Here is a 16655-nt window from a genome sequence, read left to right on the forward strand (position 1 = left end):
CCTCGTCCATCGTTGTTCAATACCCCGGTGATATCAATTAGATGAAACTCAAGCATGATCACATAAAAACTTGGAATGTTCCATGCAAATGGAAGACATGGATCAAACAAGAACACATTACAAATAATTGCAGATAATATTATTAAATTAAGCGCAACTGATGTTATGAAACACGGTGTTCATCATCAAAGTATTAGGTGCTGGCGCCATTGAATATATATATATTGTGTATCAGTCAATTACCGGTGCTGACACTATGATATAGATGTTATAATTTGTTATAAGTGGTATTGTGAAAATTAAATGGAAAATTAACGAAGTGTTCATAATCTAAGTACTGATGCTGTTTTTTTCTTCTTGATGGCGTACTATTTGATATCTTGTACACCGACTTGTTATCGCAAATATGGAATGTAATGAATAGACTATGGCCGACTTTGCACATACTAAATTGACTGTGTATGCACAATAATCCATTGTTCGTGTATATAAAATTAATCAAAATAGAATATTTAATGTTGTCCAATCGAAACTTGAAACCATAAAAACGTGAGGTGACATATCAATCTACATGTATAGGGAAAATGACAGAAAAATTGTAAAAATAAAACATACAAAAAATAGTAAAGATATTACATCATTCTGAAAAATGTAGCACAAAAAATAGCAAATATGTGAATAGTGTTTCGACCCATCTCCCTCTAGATTGTCCAGTAGTATTTCCCTAATAGTAACACATAAACCATGACTGAGTAATATCCGACACTTGAGATTAATGTAAAAACCACTTTCTTAAAAAAATAAAGAATATTGAATTGAGTGTATTGCACGGTTATTGTCACAAAGTCTTACAGACCCCCCCGCCCCCTCGTGTGGATTAACTGTAATGGAAGATTCGTGCCATAATTCTTCCTTGTCCACGTCTTCTATCTGTCCGTTCAATACTTTGAATATAGCTAGCAATCTAAACTACATTAATTATCTCCATACAGGCATCATATCCTATTATCCAGGGCTGTAATATTATTCTCCCGACAATTTATGGCCACTGTAAACAGCTCGTGTCTTCTTCTGTTTCGAGCTAGCACCAATCTGAATGTAAATAAATCGGACGTCGCTCCGTAGCAAAGGTACCACTACTGTGTATAAAGGTCGTAGCATCCTTACTACTATATTATCGCAATTTCTAGTTTTGCTACGAGCTAAGAATTGACGACACAGTCAGTAATTATAATCAGGCACAGAAACTAGATTTTTTTCTTTTTTTTTCAATTGTGTTGCATTCTCGGGATTAATGGATATTTCAGCTATGTAATTTGTTTGCAATGATGTGTGTACTGTCAGTAGCGGCATACTGTGTACAAGGGTCGAACGTTCTCATATACAATAATCGGCAGGTGAGGAGATAAAGCAGATAAAGGCGTTAAATAAATACTAGGTAGAAGGTCAGAGCCCCCTCAGTATAGTGTCGAAACTTCTCTAAACTGACGGTACATATTAGTTATATTATTTACTGGAAATGGTTCAGACATTAAACATGGCCCCACCTAGGGAGTCTGTGACATACTCGTATCTATTTATTCAGAAATGCATACAATTTATTGATGGTAAGATTTGTATTTAAAGTACACACTAGAAGTACGGTTCAGCCATTGATGATTGCACCCAGGACGGTATAACATCGTTGTGTCCAGCTTGCGTACATCACACTGAAACACATTTCACATCCAGTTGCACGGTAAGTTTATTTCATGTTACACTTAATTGATGCGTGCTGTGTATGTACAGTCATGTAAATGTAAAACAATTCATATAAAGATACCATCAGTCAACCTAATTCGCAATTCTAAATTCTAGAAAGATCTATCCGCCAAAGCCCACGCTACTTTATGACTACCACAGCTTATCGATTAATATAACAATGCAGTATTTATATAAAATTTATAATAATTATATTAATATAACAGATGTATAATCTATGATCAGTGTACCACACTGTATAAAGTTGCCTAATTCGCCATATTTTTCTCGTAAATATACGATCATCTAGACACGTGAAGTTTGAATCCAAAATATGTGTCTTCTCGTGCCTGAAAGGGCAACAGTTGACATTTCCATTGACACTATTTGCCCAGGTTGCATTTGAAAACTTTACATTTAAAATGTTAACTGAGGTAGAGGTAAAAAACAGAATCACAGTACCACTAATATACCTGGCTGAATTCCAATTTTTTAAAAGTAAATATAGCTGACTGCAAACATTTGTTTGAAATAACACGATTTAGATAAGTGTCTTATATTGAAATGTTTGACTGAATGAGATACTCCATCAAACCACATCCATTCATTTGAAATAAGGGCGAAGAGCTATAGATTTTGAGTTGACTTATTGTACAGAGTCACCTTTCACCTAGATCCCACCCTCTGACGTCCCTATCAAATGGTTTTGAAGAGTCGCGTGACCTCTGCCATCATTGTTGACATAGTCACGATATCTAAATTCAATATATGTGTTAATATTGTTTCTCTATTTGTTTGTATCTGATGTATTTCAAATAAGATTTTATATCACGGGTTGTGTCACTGTCATTGGGTGAATAGGTGATTTTCCGTACAATTGCGAGATCTCGCGAGATGCATGAAAGACGCGCGTCGAACGTCTGCCGCAAAAATCGAACGATTTGATTTTGAACTAGAATTTCTTTATTTCGTAGCTTACATTGACCGGCCGATCTTCGACAGAGGAATATGCTTCCGAATACCCTTACTTAATCGAAATTGTCTATCATCAAATGTGGACAGCACATTATTAAGCATGGAAATGTCCCCGAAATACTTTCGCGTTTGTCGAATCCCACGCGATGTTTGACCACAGGGAGCCCAGGAACTATAATCAACTGTAATACGCAGTCTCTATGAGCGGCGGCGGGGGGGGGGGGGGGGGTATCGGCTGGTATCTAGTGTAAGAAATAGACTATTTACACTAGATACCAGCCGATACCCCCCCCCCGCTCATAGAGACTGCGTATTACAGTTGATTATAGTTCCTGGGCTCCCTGTGGTTTGACGCGACTACGACGCTATGACCTTTGTTTGTCCTGTTTTTACGTTCGATTTCACGCATAACGCGTGATTCTCGCAGTGAACGGAAAATGGTCTATTATCGGATAGCTAGAATACAACAGTGGGTATAATAATGTGCGTCTGTTGTCCAATTCTCTAGACGTTTTACAATTTATATTAAACATATTGGAGTTTTCCATTAATATTTACCAAATCTAAAATATTGTTACTATTTACCATTTACTTGCAGAACATCGTGTTTGGTAAATACATTTATTCTTTTTTTCATTCTTCTAGGGGGCGCACATCATGTCGAAGCAAAACCAGGTCTTACAGGCCAATTTCCCCGAAGATGACTGGGATGGCAATCTGGGGTTCAAAAGCCCTCCACCCTTGAAACAAGAAAAAAAATCACATCATGAAAAAAAAGTCGAAGAAAAACCACCAGAACCTTATAAGAAAAAGGGCTTCGTGGACAGATACGGGACAGCAGCTGCAATGTTGTGGCCGTTTCGATTCACGAAGAAGTAGTATGTATTCTGTTTCATATAATTGAATTACACGAAATTAAATGGATTATATCCACATATATATTCATGGAATTTTGGCATAACTATGTCTCCCTTTTTCTTTAGCCAATGTCCAATGGACAATGCTGGTCTATTTTCGTCATTGTGGTTTACATGGCAAACTCCATTGATTGTACGGTCACGGAAAGAAGACTTGCAAGTGGAGAATATGTGGCCAATTTCCGAGTTCGATGCGGCTGATGCTCAGATATCCAGGTACATATTCACTCAAATATAAACACTCTATCACATGGCTTTAAATGAACAATAGTCATTGATGTCATTTTTGTTTGTTTTTTTCAAGAATTGAGAGACTATGGTATGCGGAGGTAAAAGATAAAGGAATTGAACAGGCGTCTCTTGGAAAACAAATGTTTGCGTTTGTGAAAACTAGAATATTCTGGGCCTGTGTTGTTCTTACCATGGCATTTTACTTTGGTCATCTTGGAGATGTAAGTTAATCTGTGTATGCAATTACCATGACACTGTTTAATTATATTCATTTGTTTTCATTATAATCGTTACAGAAAAATATTGGCGTTTCCTATAATGAAAGTCTTCTTGTTGTATTACGTTCCAGGCGGTCATGGTCAGTATTATTCTGAACTACGTTGAATATCATGAGAAACAGTGGTATTTAGGACTTACTTTTACATTATGTATCATGATAACAGAACTCTTCCGCGGGACGTGTACCGGGTGGGCATGGTTTCTGAACTTCAGGACGGGCGTAAGACTTCGAGGGGCATGTCTCTTCTTGATATTCAAGAAGTTGACTCGCTTGCGGAATCTTCAAGACCAGTCTATTGGCCAGGTAAATGTGGTAGTAGTATTGTATACTCTACGATCTGTTCAAATTTGGTAATAATATTTGAATAAATCTAAGCAATAGCTGACCATATGCAAAGAAATTAATCAAATTGTTTTGTTTTCTTAGTTCGTGAATCTATGCGCCAATGATGGTCAGCGTATTTTTGATGCGTGTCAGTTTGGACCATTCGTCGTAGCCGGACCGCTTCTCGGTATTGGTGTCATCGTATTAGCAACTGTCTATATGGGGATTTGGGGTTTCATGGGAAGCCTTGTATTCATTATATTTTATCCAGTTCAGGTAATGAATTCCATACTACAGGGGAAATTATGCCAACTGGTAGTAATACAGCGCTATTGAAAATTCTTCCGATAGTAATGTAGTAACAGATGACCAATCCGTCTATTCTTTAAACGGAAATAGTGGATTTTTTTGTTTAAATATAATCACATGTAGATGACCAAATCTTATCGAAATATTGTTTAAGACACAATTGCTAGGCAAAGTGACCCTACACAAGGCTAATGTCACATTAAGTCTCTAGTCCCTCAAGATTGCGAGGTATTTGATATAATATTCCGGTATCGTAATCTCTGAGATTCGCTTGACACAACCCTGCAGGCCATTTTTTGTCACTTGCAAGTGATTTAAAAACAACGTCGGTACATAGCATATTTGATATGTTTTCAGTGTCCATATTTCGGTGGGGGTCATTACAAATTAGCACTAATGACATAGGAAATGTCAAAAAACAAAAACATAGAGAAAAGGATCGGTGGTTACAGCCGTTTTAATACAATTATTTCATAAATATACAGAGGCAATCATATTTCATATTCTAATTTTTGTATTCGTCATTGCAACGTATTCCTATGAATTTTACTAAACCCGTGTATTGGCTCGGCGTTTCTCTGTAGGTGGGACTGTCGAAGATGATGGCATACTACAGAAAATGCGCTATCGATGTGACGGATTTGCGAGTACGTAAAATGAACGAGATGATAATTTGCGTCAAACTGATTAAAATGTATGCCTGGGAGCTGTCGTTTTCAAAGGCAATTGCATGTAAGTTGTTAAACTGCATGTCTACGGGCATGTTAAAATGTTGACTTGCAATCTCTATATATATTTACACTATATTTTCAATATTTCAGATTTATTATAGAAATCTTAGATTTTGCTCCTTTCTTGATATTTTCCTGGTGAAAACTGTTACTGATTAATTCATCACCATATCTCCGAATTCTTATTTATTGGTTCAGTTTTGTGATGATAACTGTTATTTCGAAGATGTGAAAATGTGTACGTTTTGGAATGCTTACAAAACGTAAACACTCAAAAAAATGGTCAAGGCTTTGATAGTCTCTCTGTGTTTACTTTGTAGCCATTCGAGATATGGAGAGAAAATTTCTGACTAAGGCGGCGTTCATCGCTAGTATCAACCTAACCATTAGTCCTTTAGTGTGTATCATAGCTGCAGTTGTTGCAAACACTGGATATATATTGACTGGAAATGTAATGGACTCCTCGATGGTTAGTTCTCTATACTATCTATATGACTATACCATATGTGTACAATTTGAAATTTTTTTGACATTTCTTATTGCAAAATACATATTTTTCTTCAGTATCACACATGTGCTTTTCATACAGGCGTTTACCATCGTTGCACTCTATAATGCTATGAGATACACTATTTCAACTACACCATTCGCCGTGAGGGGTCTATCCGAGTGTTCTGTAACTGTAATAAGAATGAAGGTAAATGCTTTACAATCTAACATTTATAGATATTAAATGGATGATGCAATTGACACGTTATATCTATGCACCATATATGATGATGATGATGATGATGATGATGATGATGATGATAATGCTGATGTTGATGTTGATGATTTGATTCATTCTTTAGATCATTCTTGAAATGACAGACTATGTGCCATGTCGGAAGAAGCCTAAAAACCCCAACAACGCGATTGAGATCATAAACGGCACATTTGCTTGGGAGAAACAAGAAGAAATCACAGATGACGATGAAGTGATAAAGGAAAGAGCTAAGCATCGACATGAAAGAACTGAAGAAGAGATGTTCGAAGTCGTTCTTCGAAACATAGATTTCGTATTACCCAAGGTAAGGCACGATAGATGGAGATCCGAAACGGAGTTGATTATTTCGGCAACCGAAACTTTTTCACTAGAAAATCTGCTGGGGCGGGGGTCTTCATTAGGGGCTTCCCATTTAAAATCTGGAGGAATATCTTATTCACATATGCCAAACGACAATTTATTTATTTTCCCCTTATGGAGTTGTGAATTATTCTTCATTTCACACACAACAAGACACCCTACCACAGTTTTCTAATGGATAACTACTAAACGACAGTGGTTATACATCTCATGTTGAAATTTTGTGTAAAAGACTATTTGTTCTATACGTAACATGGGACTCACATCGACCATGGTGACCACTGCTCTTTAGTTGTTAATGATAATCTCAGTACTCAGCAAGTATGGAAGTACTGTACTATAAAAAAATAAATGGATTACAAAGATCAATAATATAGTATATTATATGAAACTAAAGAAAGAATATGTATTCACTACTCAGGGCGCTCTGATTGGTGTTTGCGGTGGCGTTGGAGTGGGTAAAACCTCTCTTGTAAGCTCAATTATCAACCAGATGGAATGTATTCATGGTTCCTTAGCAGTGGATGGCAATTTTGCTCTTGCCACTCAACAGGCCTGGATTTTAAACGGCACTGTTAAAGACAATATTTTGTTTGGAAAACCCTACGATAAGAAGAGATACCAGACAGCGTTAGAGTCATGTTGTTTAAAACCTGACTTGGCAATCCTGCCAAATGGTGAAGAAACTGAGGTATGAGATTTGTAATTCAGTCCCAGTTTTGGACTTTAATATGGACATAATATTCTATGGCTGTCCGGCAGCCATTTTGAGTCTGAATTTTGTATCATCATCATATTGGATGAACATCATATATTTCGAACAAAATTAGTTGGCAGCCATTTTTATTTATATTTTCATGACGATTCCTCACTAATAAAACAATAGATTGAAAGTGTACAATTACTTACTTTTAAGTATCCATCCTATAGTCACAACATTTTGTCATTCTATGCGCTTCACGTCATACTGCGTTGAAATTGACAGATGATACATCGAGCTCTTTGGTAGAGGGAGGGGTGATAGCTGTTACAGGAAATAAAAAAATGCATTTTAAGTTTTTACAGGAAATAAAATGAAAAGTTCCATTTACAGTAAAAATAAGTATTTACACTTTACAGATAAAGCAAATTCCTAATTATATTTTACTTTTTTATAATATATTTGATAATTTGTGTTTACAAATCAAAATTGCAAATTTCGTACGAATTACGACATTTAATGTGGAAAAATGCTTTGTACTCTTACAAAAAATAAGATTTTTGTACAGATTACGGACGAATAAAATAGCTGATTACATTTTACAACTTGCCCATGTCTACGAATTTACGTTTTTTATTTATTTAAATTATATTATTACGAAAATAATAACAATTCGTTACAGCTTACGAAAATGTCCCTTGCCGACCTTAGTAAATATGTATATGTGATTTGTATGTATATGTAAGAGCACTTTAATGAAGCTAGTACTTTCCCAATTTATGTGCACAGATTGGTGAAAGAGGTCTCAATGTAAGTGGTGGCCAAAAACAACGTGTCAGTCTAGCAAGAGCTTTTTATACAGATCGAGATATTATCTTATTGGACGATCCACTCAGTGCCGTAGATGCCCATGTCGGAAAACATTTATTTAAACAACTAATTCGTGGAGCGCTCAGGGGAAAAACAATTGTATTTGTTACTCATCAGCTGCAGGTATGTACTAGCATTTATGACGTTAAAGCGGGGGAGTCGTCACATGCGCATGCGTCAGATGGCCATAGCGTGTCACTGTTTACAAACAAGCATCTACCCATAAGCCTTTGCGTTTTAGCGTGTGTTGCGTCGCTTGGGACTCAATTCTCGCGCGTGCGCAGGTGACGACCCTCCCGCTTTAATAATTCAGTGGTAGTGTAAAAGGTAGTTTACAGGACAGTGTTCTTTATAATTTATAATTTTTGTGTAAATATAAAATATATTTTACACATGTTGTAATCATAGGTCCGACGATTAATCTAGCTTTTGAAAAGTAAATTGTATATATTGTATGTGTATTGTTTACAGTACCTCAGCCAGTGTGATACAGTGCTGGTAATGAAGGATGGAGAAATTGTTGAGCGTGGAAAACATACCGAGCTGATGGCAGCCAAGGGCGAGTACTCGGTGTTAATCCATACCCATTACACAGACGAGGAAGAAGCACCACCAGAGGAAGAATTTCCAACGCACAAACGTACGCCGAGCAACGCATCACAATCTAGTACTTCTAGCGGAGGTCGTAAGCGAACAGGAAGTCATCACTCACATGTACGCAGCCCAAGCAGTACACTGCGCGAAGAAGCTCCTGAAGTATTCGGACTGTCACCTGACAACACTGATGATGGTGATCTTGGGATGGGAATGGACGGTAAGTTCAAGATACATACCGTACTTCCCAGAGTATAAGCCCCTCCCCGAGTATAAGCCCACCCCTCTGTTTTAGACATTTAACGAGTTGAGGGCATCCCCGGGTATAGGCCTAGGGTGTTTTTACCGGGCGTGTATGCATGTAAAAAGTGTATTTCATTGCATAAAAATTGATTTGTGTACACATATACAGAGTGTTACTCTGCTCAATCAGCTCATCATTTTATGAATTATACTTTTAGGAAAACTTACCCAGAGAGAAGATAAAGGTTCTGGTGATATTGGGGGTAGTACATACAAAAGGTATGCCAAATATGGTGGCGGCTACTGTGCGATGTTCTGGACCTTTATGCTATTCATCTTTGTAATTACTGTGCAGACTTTTATCACCACTTGGCTAAGTATATGGCTGGATGTTGGATCTCGGGTAAGACATTTAATATGCCCATGACTCTCCAATATAATGGTAGTGGTAGCATTCTCAAAATGTAATCCGCCATAGCTTGGAGTATTACTGTGAACAACAATCCAACCCGGTCAGAAGAATTGCATTATTGCACTGTTTTGCAATATTGTTATCAGCTTACCATTACAAACTGTTACATTTGAACTATCAATAATGCTATTTCGTTTGCAAAACTGAGCTAAAACACTGTTGGTTGGGTTGACTTTTCGTTCATAGTAAATTAACTACTGTCTTGTTATATTATTTAGGAAAACAATATCACCGATCCAGACACAGGTGAAGTAACACTGTGTGACCATCCAGCTTGTCAGGAAGAGGTATATGGATTCGCATATGTGTACAATGTCAGTGTTATCTTCCTGTTTATGATTGCATTTATGAAGAGCTATTCCTATGTAACAGTGAGTATATATTTGCATACCGTTAACCTTTTCACCACATGACTTTCTCGCTCAAATTTGTGTGCACTTTTTTATTATATTCTTCAATATTTCTGGAAATGAACTGTGATTTTGAAGCCAACAGACAAGTTGTGAGTCAATATTTAGCCTTTACACAACATTTTGCTTTTTTTGTCCCAATCGTCTGAAGAAAATGCAGACTATAAACAGGACTATTTTATGAAAAGAGGGAACTGGTGGTGAAAAGGTTAACAAACTCTGCTCAATAGCATATATCTGAAGAGAGACACGTCAGAGTCAGGGACACCAGATATATCTGTTTTGCTAGTGTTGCACTTTTATTAACACTATTTTACTTTCTTCTTTCGTTATTCTAATGTTTGCCTTCATCGTATAAACCATAGTAATAAAAAAACGTAATAACTATGAAAGATAAAAAGTGAACACAAATTTCAAAATTACATTCACAAATTAAAAGATACACTAGCATTACAATATATTGATAATTTTACTTCTACTACGAGGTGTTGGTGTTTAATAAATTGTGTAATGCGAAGACTCGTTAGTCAATTCGAACAGAAATGTGTGACTGATCTTTTCAGATCAATGTTATGGGCCAGACCGACACACTGCGATGCTCAGATTGAAGTGCGGATGAGGAGACATCCTCGGCAATAGACAGCTAATAGACATTAACATTACTCTATGCTGATGTCAACCATTCCTGAAATTAAATCAGGTGTGACACTTGAATATCCAATTTGCCTAAAGACTGACAATTGAATTATGCACAGGCCGGGTAATGGTTGCCTTAAATTGTTATTGTCCCTAATGTCAGATTCCAACATGATCATTGACCAATGGGAGGAATTTAGGTGAAACAGATGTTGCTGGATAAGTGTAACGTCCGACAGAGGGCATGAAGTAACTGACTTGACAGCATAAACACCCAACAGCAACCAACAACCAACGTTTCATGTTTACTCGGAGGAAATGTTATGGGGAAGACGAATACGACTCAAAACTTCTTTTATACCATATACTTGAAAAATTGCTATCTATTTTAGTTTAATTTGTGTTGTGCAATATGATTATTCATTAGGTAACGTTGAGAGCATCAACCAACATGCATGATGTGGTGTTCGTTAAAGTATTTAAAAGTCCAATGGAATTTTTTGATACAACTCCATCAGGCCGAATCATCAATAGGTTTTCTAAAGATCTCGATGAAGGTAAAGTTGCTTTTATTATATCACTATAGTTTTTACCCGTCAATAACTGTATGAAGCGTTGAAATGCAACATTGCAATCTTAAATTACTGTTTAGTTTGTTATATTGTATTGTCGTATGTTCGACCTCGGCCTCGGAGCATTTTCTAACTCAAAATGAAATATGCATAATCTTGTTCTCGATGCATAATGCTCCCACTTATAGTGTATTAATTGCCAATGATTTTTTTTCTGTCTTCTCAGTGGATGTCCGAGTACCGTTCATGGCAGAGAACATGATACAGAATCTTCTTGCAATCACGTTTGCATTGATTGTAATTGGTATCGTCTTCCCGATTTTCTTCCTGTGTCTCATTCCGCTCGTAGTACTCTTCTTCGTCATCTACATTTACTTCCGTACTGCTGTACGAGAGCTGAAGAGACTCGATAATGTCACCCGTTCACCATGGTTCTCCCATATTTCGGCGGCTGCTCTCGGTGTATCTTCCATTCACGCATTTGAGAAAGAAAAAGACTTCAATGACAAGTAAATAAACCATAATTGCGTCATGGACTATTCGATAATGAGTACCATGAATATATCGTTGCATCATTATGACTTAAGACATTCAGTGACTAGTTAATATAACCTTGAATATATACTCTATTCATTAAAACTAATATATGCAAAGATTTGATATTTAACTGTGTAACCAAGATTTTATGAGTTCATTGATTGAAATTCTGCCTTTTTTCGAAAACATGCTCTACATGTTCTGTTTTGTCTCTTCTAAGATTTGAAGTATTAATGGACAACAACACGATGCCCTTTCTCATGTTCAATGTTGGTATGCGATGGGCTGCAATTCGACTTGACATGTTAACCATGGCCATTACAGTTTTGACCGCATTTTTTGTGTGTCTCACCCACGGAAAAATGGACCCTGCATATGCTGGACTAGCATTGTCATTCGCTGTTCAGGTGAGCGATACGCACTTGACACTACTCGGTCACAGTAAAATGTGAGACTTTACGCGGAAAGCTATTTAGAGTACGTTTGGTGTAGACTTTTAGCAGGAATTATTATGATGGATGTCTTGAGACGACCCATATCTCTCTCTCTCCCTTTCTCATATATATCTTGTGTATATATGTCAATGGTTGCTGGTCAATTGTTTTGCGTTCGTTTTTGTCATGTCACTTTATAGATTTTGTTATTTTCAATTGATTATGCATATTATTTTTTTCCAGAACGCAGGTATATTCCAAATCACAGTGCGTTTAATGGCTGAAGTGGAGGCTAGATTCACGTCTGCAGAACGAATTATACAGTACGTTGATGTAAGTATTGCATTTTATTTATATAAATATGACCATCGATTATTTCTTAGTCATTCTTAATTAAGTTGTCGGAACAGCTGCAATCTCATTGTGTTCACCTAATGTTTTTGACGTTCTTAGGAACTTTACGAAGAGCCGCCTGCAATCATCCCAGACAAAAGACCACCAGCTAGTTGGCCGAAGTTCGGTAATGTGAAATACAATGATTTCAAGATGAGATACAGGGAAAATCTACCACTTGTTCTTCGAGGCGTTAATCTAGATTTCAAACCCCAAGAAAAAGTAGGAATTGTGGGAAGGACAGGATCTGGTACGTACATCAAATTCTATAGTTGTACATTTTTGTGGAGTTACCCTTTTCAAGTTTTTCTCTAAAATTTCTTTTTTTCATCTATTTTTTTTTTCAATATTAGGAAAATCCTCACTAGGAGTGGCACTTTTCCGTTTAGTTGACCCAGTTGATGGTAATATTGAAATTGATGGTATCGACTGTCATTCCATCGGTCTATTTGACTTGCGATCAAAATTATCCATCATTCCACAGGATCCCGTGCTCTTCATCGGTACCGTCAGGTGAGTGCCTTAGTTCACAATTAATTTTTTTAAATTATTTGGCATAAAACAATTTTCGAATTCAAATAATAAAATGGCCTTATAAAGTATCATCCTCTTTGTTTCACATGATAAACTTGTTTATTGGACAAAAAACATATATAAATTCTATTAAACCGGGGTTGATGCGGGTTGATGCGGGTTGAACTACTAATTGATTGGCCACTCCGAGCGGATGTTTATTTTATGTCACTGTTTAAGGACCTTTGCTAATAATCAGTGGTGGAACTTGTCACCATGATTCCATTTTGACATTTACTAGATTTGGATCATGAGAACCACATCTCCAATTGAAGCAAACATACTTGATAATCAAAATATGCCTTAGTTTAGCCACCAATACGCAAGTGATAGTACATATGATAGTAATTTTCACTGCCCTGACTAAAAGATATGTTCTTCTTAAAAGGTATAATCTGGATCCCTTTGAAGTGTACACTGATCAATTAATTTGGGAAGCATTGGACAAATGTTACATGAAAAAGACTGTAAGTATCAATTCAACTTTCAACATCTTCTCATACTGGTTACTGAGTATTTGTTAATTCATGTAAACAAAGTTTGAGAAGTTTTCAAATGCTCAAATTTCGAAAAATGACAAATTGAATTAGAACAAATTTATTTTCAACAACTATTCTATTTGTAATACTGAAATATACAGATAAAGAATTTGGATGGGGGACTTGATGCCGCTGTTGTTGAAAACGGAGAAAACTTCTCAGTGGGAGAAAGACAACTGATGTGTATGGCAAGAGCATTGCTGCGAAACAGTAAGGTGAGTACGATTTAAATGTTTTGGAGTATTTCATTAAATATCTTACTGGTCTTCCCCCATTTCCACTAATTTACCAATATTTTTAACCCTTTTTACCACTCTTGGTCATGTGACCCATTTTGTCTGTGTGTCTGGAACTCCACACTCTTTGGTCTCTATGTTAATTTTTTTATTGCCACATTTTTTTATTATTATTAATAGCCGCAGTTTTTTTTTCATAAGCATATACATGAATAACCATAGTTTTGGTTTGTGTGTATGTACATTTGTAACTTGCACATGCTTTAGACACTTCTGAACTCAGTTTTGCTGTCAAAATTTGAAATTATGCCAATACTTTCCAACTATTAAACAAATTGTCCAAGCATGGTTTGAACTATGACTTTGGTATAGGAAGTCAGTACCCCCTACTCTACAGGAGATTTAGTTAGGATAGCAACACTGTCATATCGTAATACTATATACATCGTAATTCATTTTTATATGCACATTAGGTACTGATGTTGGATGAAGCTACTGCTGCCATTGATACTGAGACAGACAGTTTGATCCAAACGACAATTAGAGTGGCATTCGAGGACTGCACCATGTTAACAATTGCCCATAGACTGAATACAGTGTTAACATGTGATAGAATATTGGTAATGAGTGACGGAGAGGTGAGCTTATATACCTACTATCATAAGTGGGGCCCATTATTCCAGTATACAGAAGAGAGCCCCCTTTTTCAGCAATTTGTTGATTTAAATATAAAAAAATATGAACCTCTTTTTTACTCAAAATAAGAGAATTATAGAGGAGTCCCTTCCCCTCAAATTCAAGGTTTATATCTTGGAAATACAACAGAGGAATTTAAATTTAGTGGAAATTTAAATGATAAATTAGACTGGTTCTGCTCGGATGATGTTTGATATGTATATTTTTTATTTTAGCTGGCTTTTCATATTTTAATATTTGTCGTTTCCTTGTAGGTGGCTGAATTTGACACTCCCGCTGCACTGATTGACAAGCCAAATGGAGTATTCTCAAGCATGTTAAAGGCAGCAGAGAGTAGTAAGAAAATGGTGAAAGCTTAAAAGATTCATGGGCGAATGATATAACAAATAAACAACAACATGAATCCAGAGTATAGCATGTTGCTCATAATTTTTCAAGCTGCATGCTATACTGTGTTGTAAACCGCTTAATTTTCACTGCTAGGAAATTTCAGGATATTATTGCATTTGATAACAAAATTTCACTAAAGTGACCAGCACTTTTTTGTCGTATGATGCCAGACAAAAATTTCACTGGTATAAAAATTCACAATCCCTGACTAGCGAAATGTCTGAATAATTGTCTCTCGTGAAGTTATGGCCATTTACACTAATTGCTAAGATACGACAAACAAGATCTTGGCACAATTATTTCAGGATTTCACCCTCAAGTTAATTTTGAACAAAAACAACAACTGCTGCTGCTTATATATTTTTATTATTGTATTGGGATCAATAGACATGTGTGAGTCATAGCAGGAGTGGACAATGACGAATTGTTTAACATCTTTCGGATGACCATGGATAAAAATTATACAAATGCATAAATTGGCCAAATTACATTTTAACTATGAAAATTTTTCTTTTGTTAGTCCCTATATTTTATATTATTTTGAATTCCTCATTTTGTTTGTATGTCCATGAACTGTACTAGCTGTCATTGTTTTCTGACAATAAGAAATCATATGTATTGAGTTTTATTAGTGTTTTTTTTTATTATGAGATGTGAATTGAAATATGCATAATACATGTTCGGTTGTAAATGCAATGCTTGGTTCATGTGTACTTTAATAGAGTTGCACTTCTAATAGAGTAAATACAGTATCTACTTGTATTCTATGTAATATATTTGTAAATGTTTTTTCAAATCTCAAATTTGGATTTTTGCCATGCAGCTGTATTCTTTTCAACTTCAATTTGCTATACTTACGATGCTTCAAAAAGTAGTAATTCGTTATTTGTGGTGAATAAAATTGCAATATTTGGTACATTGATATTTCATATATTGTTATCTATCTTTAGAACAATTGAAATGTAAATATAAATCCAATACCGATTACTGATATAAATATCTCTCACTGAAAACAAAATATTTTAAAATTTGTATTGTGTATACGACTCATTTATAAAACTGAAACTGTAATTATATAAGCAGTGATCTATTTTGACTTTGATTTTTTTCCTTTAAATAGTTGCCTTGTAGAAAACTTAAAAATGTTATTACATTGACCCCTTTTTCTTTTTTACTAAGATTTTGATTCACTTACTGTATCCTAAATTGTCTCATATTTGATTTCCAAGTGGTTTAAAATGTTCTGTTTTTAATTTGCCGAGTTATTAAATAAAACACACAATAAATCACATCTCGGCTGTTTTATACAATATAGAAAGTAAGATTTATGTGAGATGAAGGTATACAATTGGTTGATATAAAATGAAGATTCTATTATGAAGTCGCATAAATCGCGAGATGGTCATGAATCATGAGATAAACCCACATGTTTTGAAATACTAAATAAAAATGAGTTAGTTTGAGAATTTATTACTTATATAAAAACCTCAAAGATGGAGTACGATAGCAATTGTTTGAGAAAGAGTTCGTCAATATTTGTCTCAGGCTGGTGTCCTTCTTTATTTATGCGCTTTACTTTTGCATCTATTTTTTTTAATACAGCAAACACCTCACTCTTTTTGCAAATTTCGCGAGTCAGTGACTTTCATTAAATTTTACCTTCATAAATGCCAAAAAATCCAAAAATTTTAATTTCTAGCAGTGATAGTTAAACGATGTACATTATT

At 35.6% G+C, this 16655-nt stretch overlaps 1 protein-coding gene across 1 annotated transcript; it reads left to right on the top strand.

Moving 5' to 3' along the window:
* The first annotated feature begins 1572 nt into the window (after positions 1 to 1572).
* On the top strand, positions 1573 to 16217 carry LOC100376035 (ATP-binding cassette sub-family C member 5-like). Its single transcript, XM_085500675.1, has 25 exons — positions 1573 to 1738; positions 3361 to 3593; positions 3699 to 3848; positions 3937 to 4084; positions 4213 to 4446; positions 4570 to 4743; positions 5361 to 5508; positions 5828 to 5976; positions 6097 to 6204; positions 6359 to 6577; positions 7055 to 7324; positions 8123 to 8326; positions 8675 to 8993; positions 9259 to 9443; positions 9731 to 9883; positions 10986 to 11115; positions 11357 to 11639; positions 11888 to 12074; positions 12345 to 12434; positions 12555 to 12744; positions 12848 to 13007; positions 13456 to 13534; positions 13708 to 13821; positions 14316 to 14480; positions 14793 to 16217. Exons 2-25 carry the CDS (start codon positions 3373 to 3375, stop codon positions 14895 to 14897), a joined length of 4185 nt encoding a protein of 1394 aa, XP_085356801.1. The 5' UTR covers positions 1573 to 1738; positions 3361 to 3372; the 3' UTR covers positions 14898 to 16217.
* Positions 16218 to 16655: the final 438 nt, after the last annotated feature.

This window comes from Saccoglossus kowalevskii, chromosome 1, assembly GCF_978046115.1.
Source record: "Saccoglossus kowalevskii chromosome 1, keSacKowa6.1, whole genome shotgun sequence".
Taxonomy (NCBI): domain Eukaryota; kingdom Metazoa; phylum Hemichordata; class Enteropneusta; family Harrimaniidae; genus Saccoglossus; species Saccoglossus kowalevskii.

Excerpts from the sequence above, each read along its gene's own strand:
- LOC100376035 (XM_085500675.1), top strand. The coding sequence starts at position 3,373 with ATGTCGAAGCAAAACCAGGTCTTACAGGCCAATTTCCCCGAAGATGAC. Across the intron at positions 5,977-6,096 it reads ATGTAATGGACTCCTCGATG|GCGTTTACCATCGTTGCACT; the intron begins GTTAGTTCTCTA and ends CTTTTCATACAG. Across the intron at positions 11,116-11,356 it reads TTCTAAAGATCTCGATGAAG|TGGATGTCCGAGTACCGTTC; the intron begins GTAAAGTTGCTT and ends CTGTCTTCTCAG.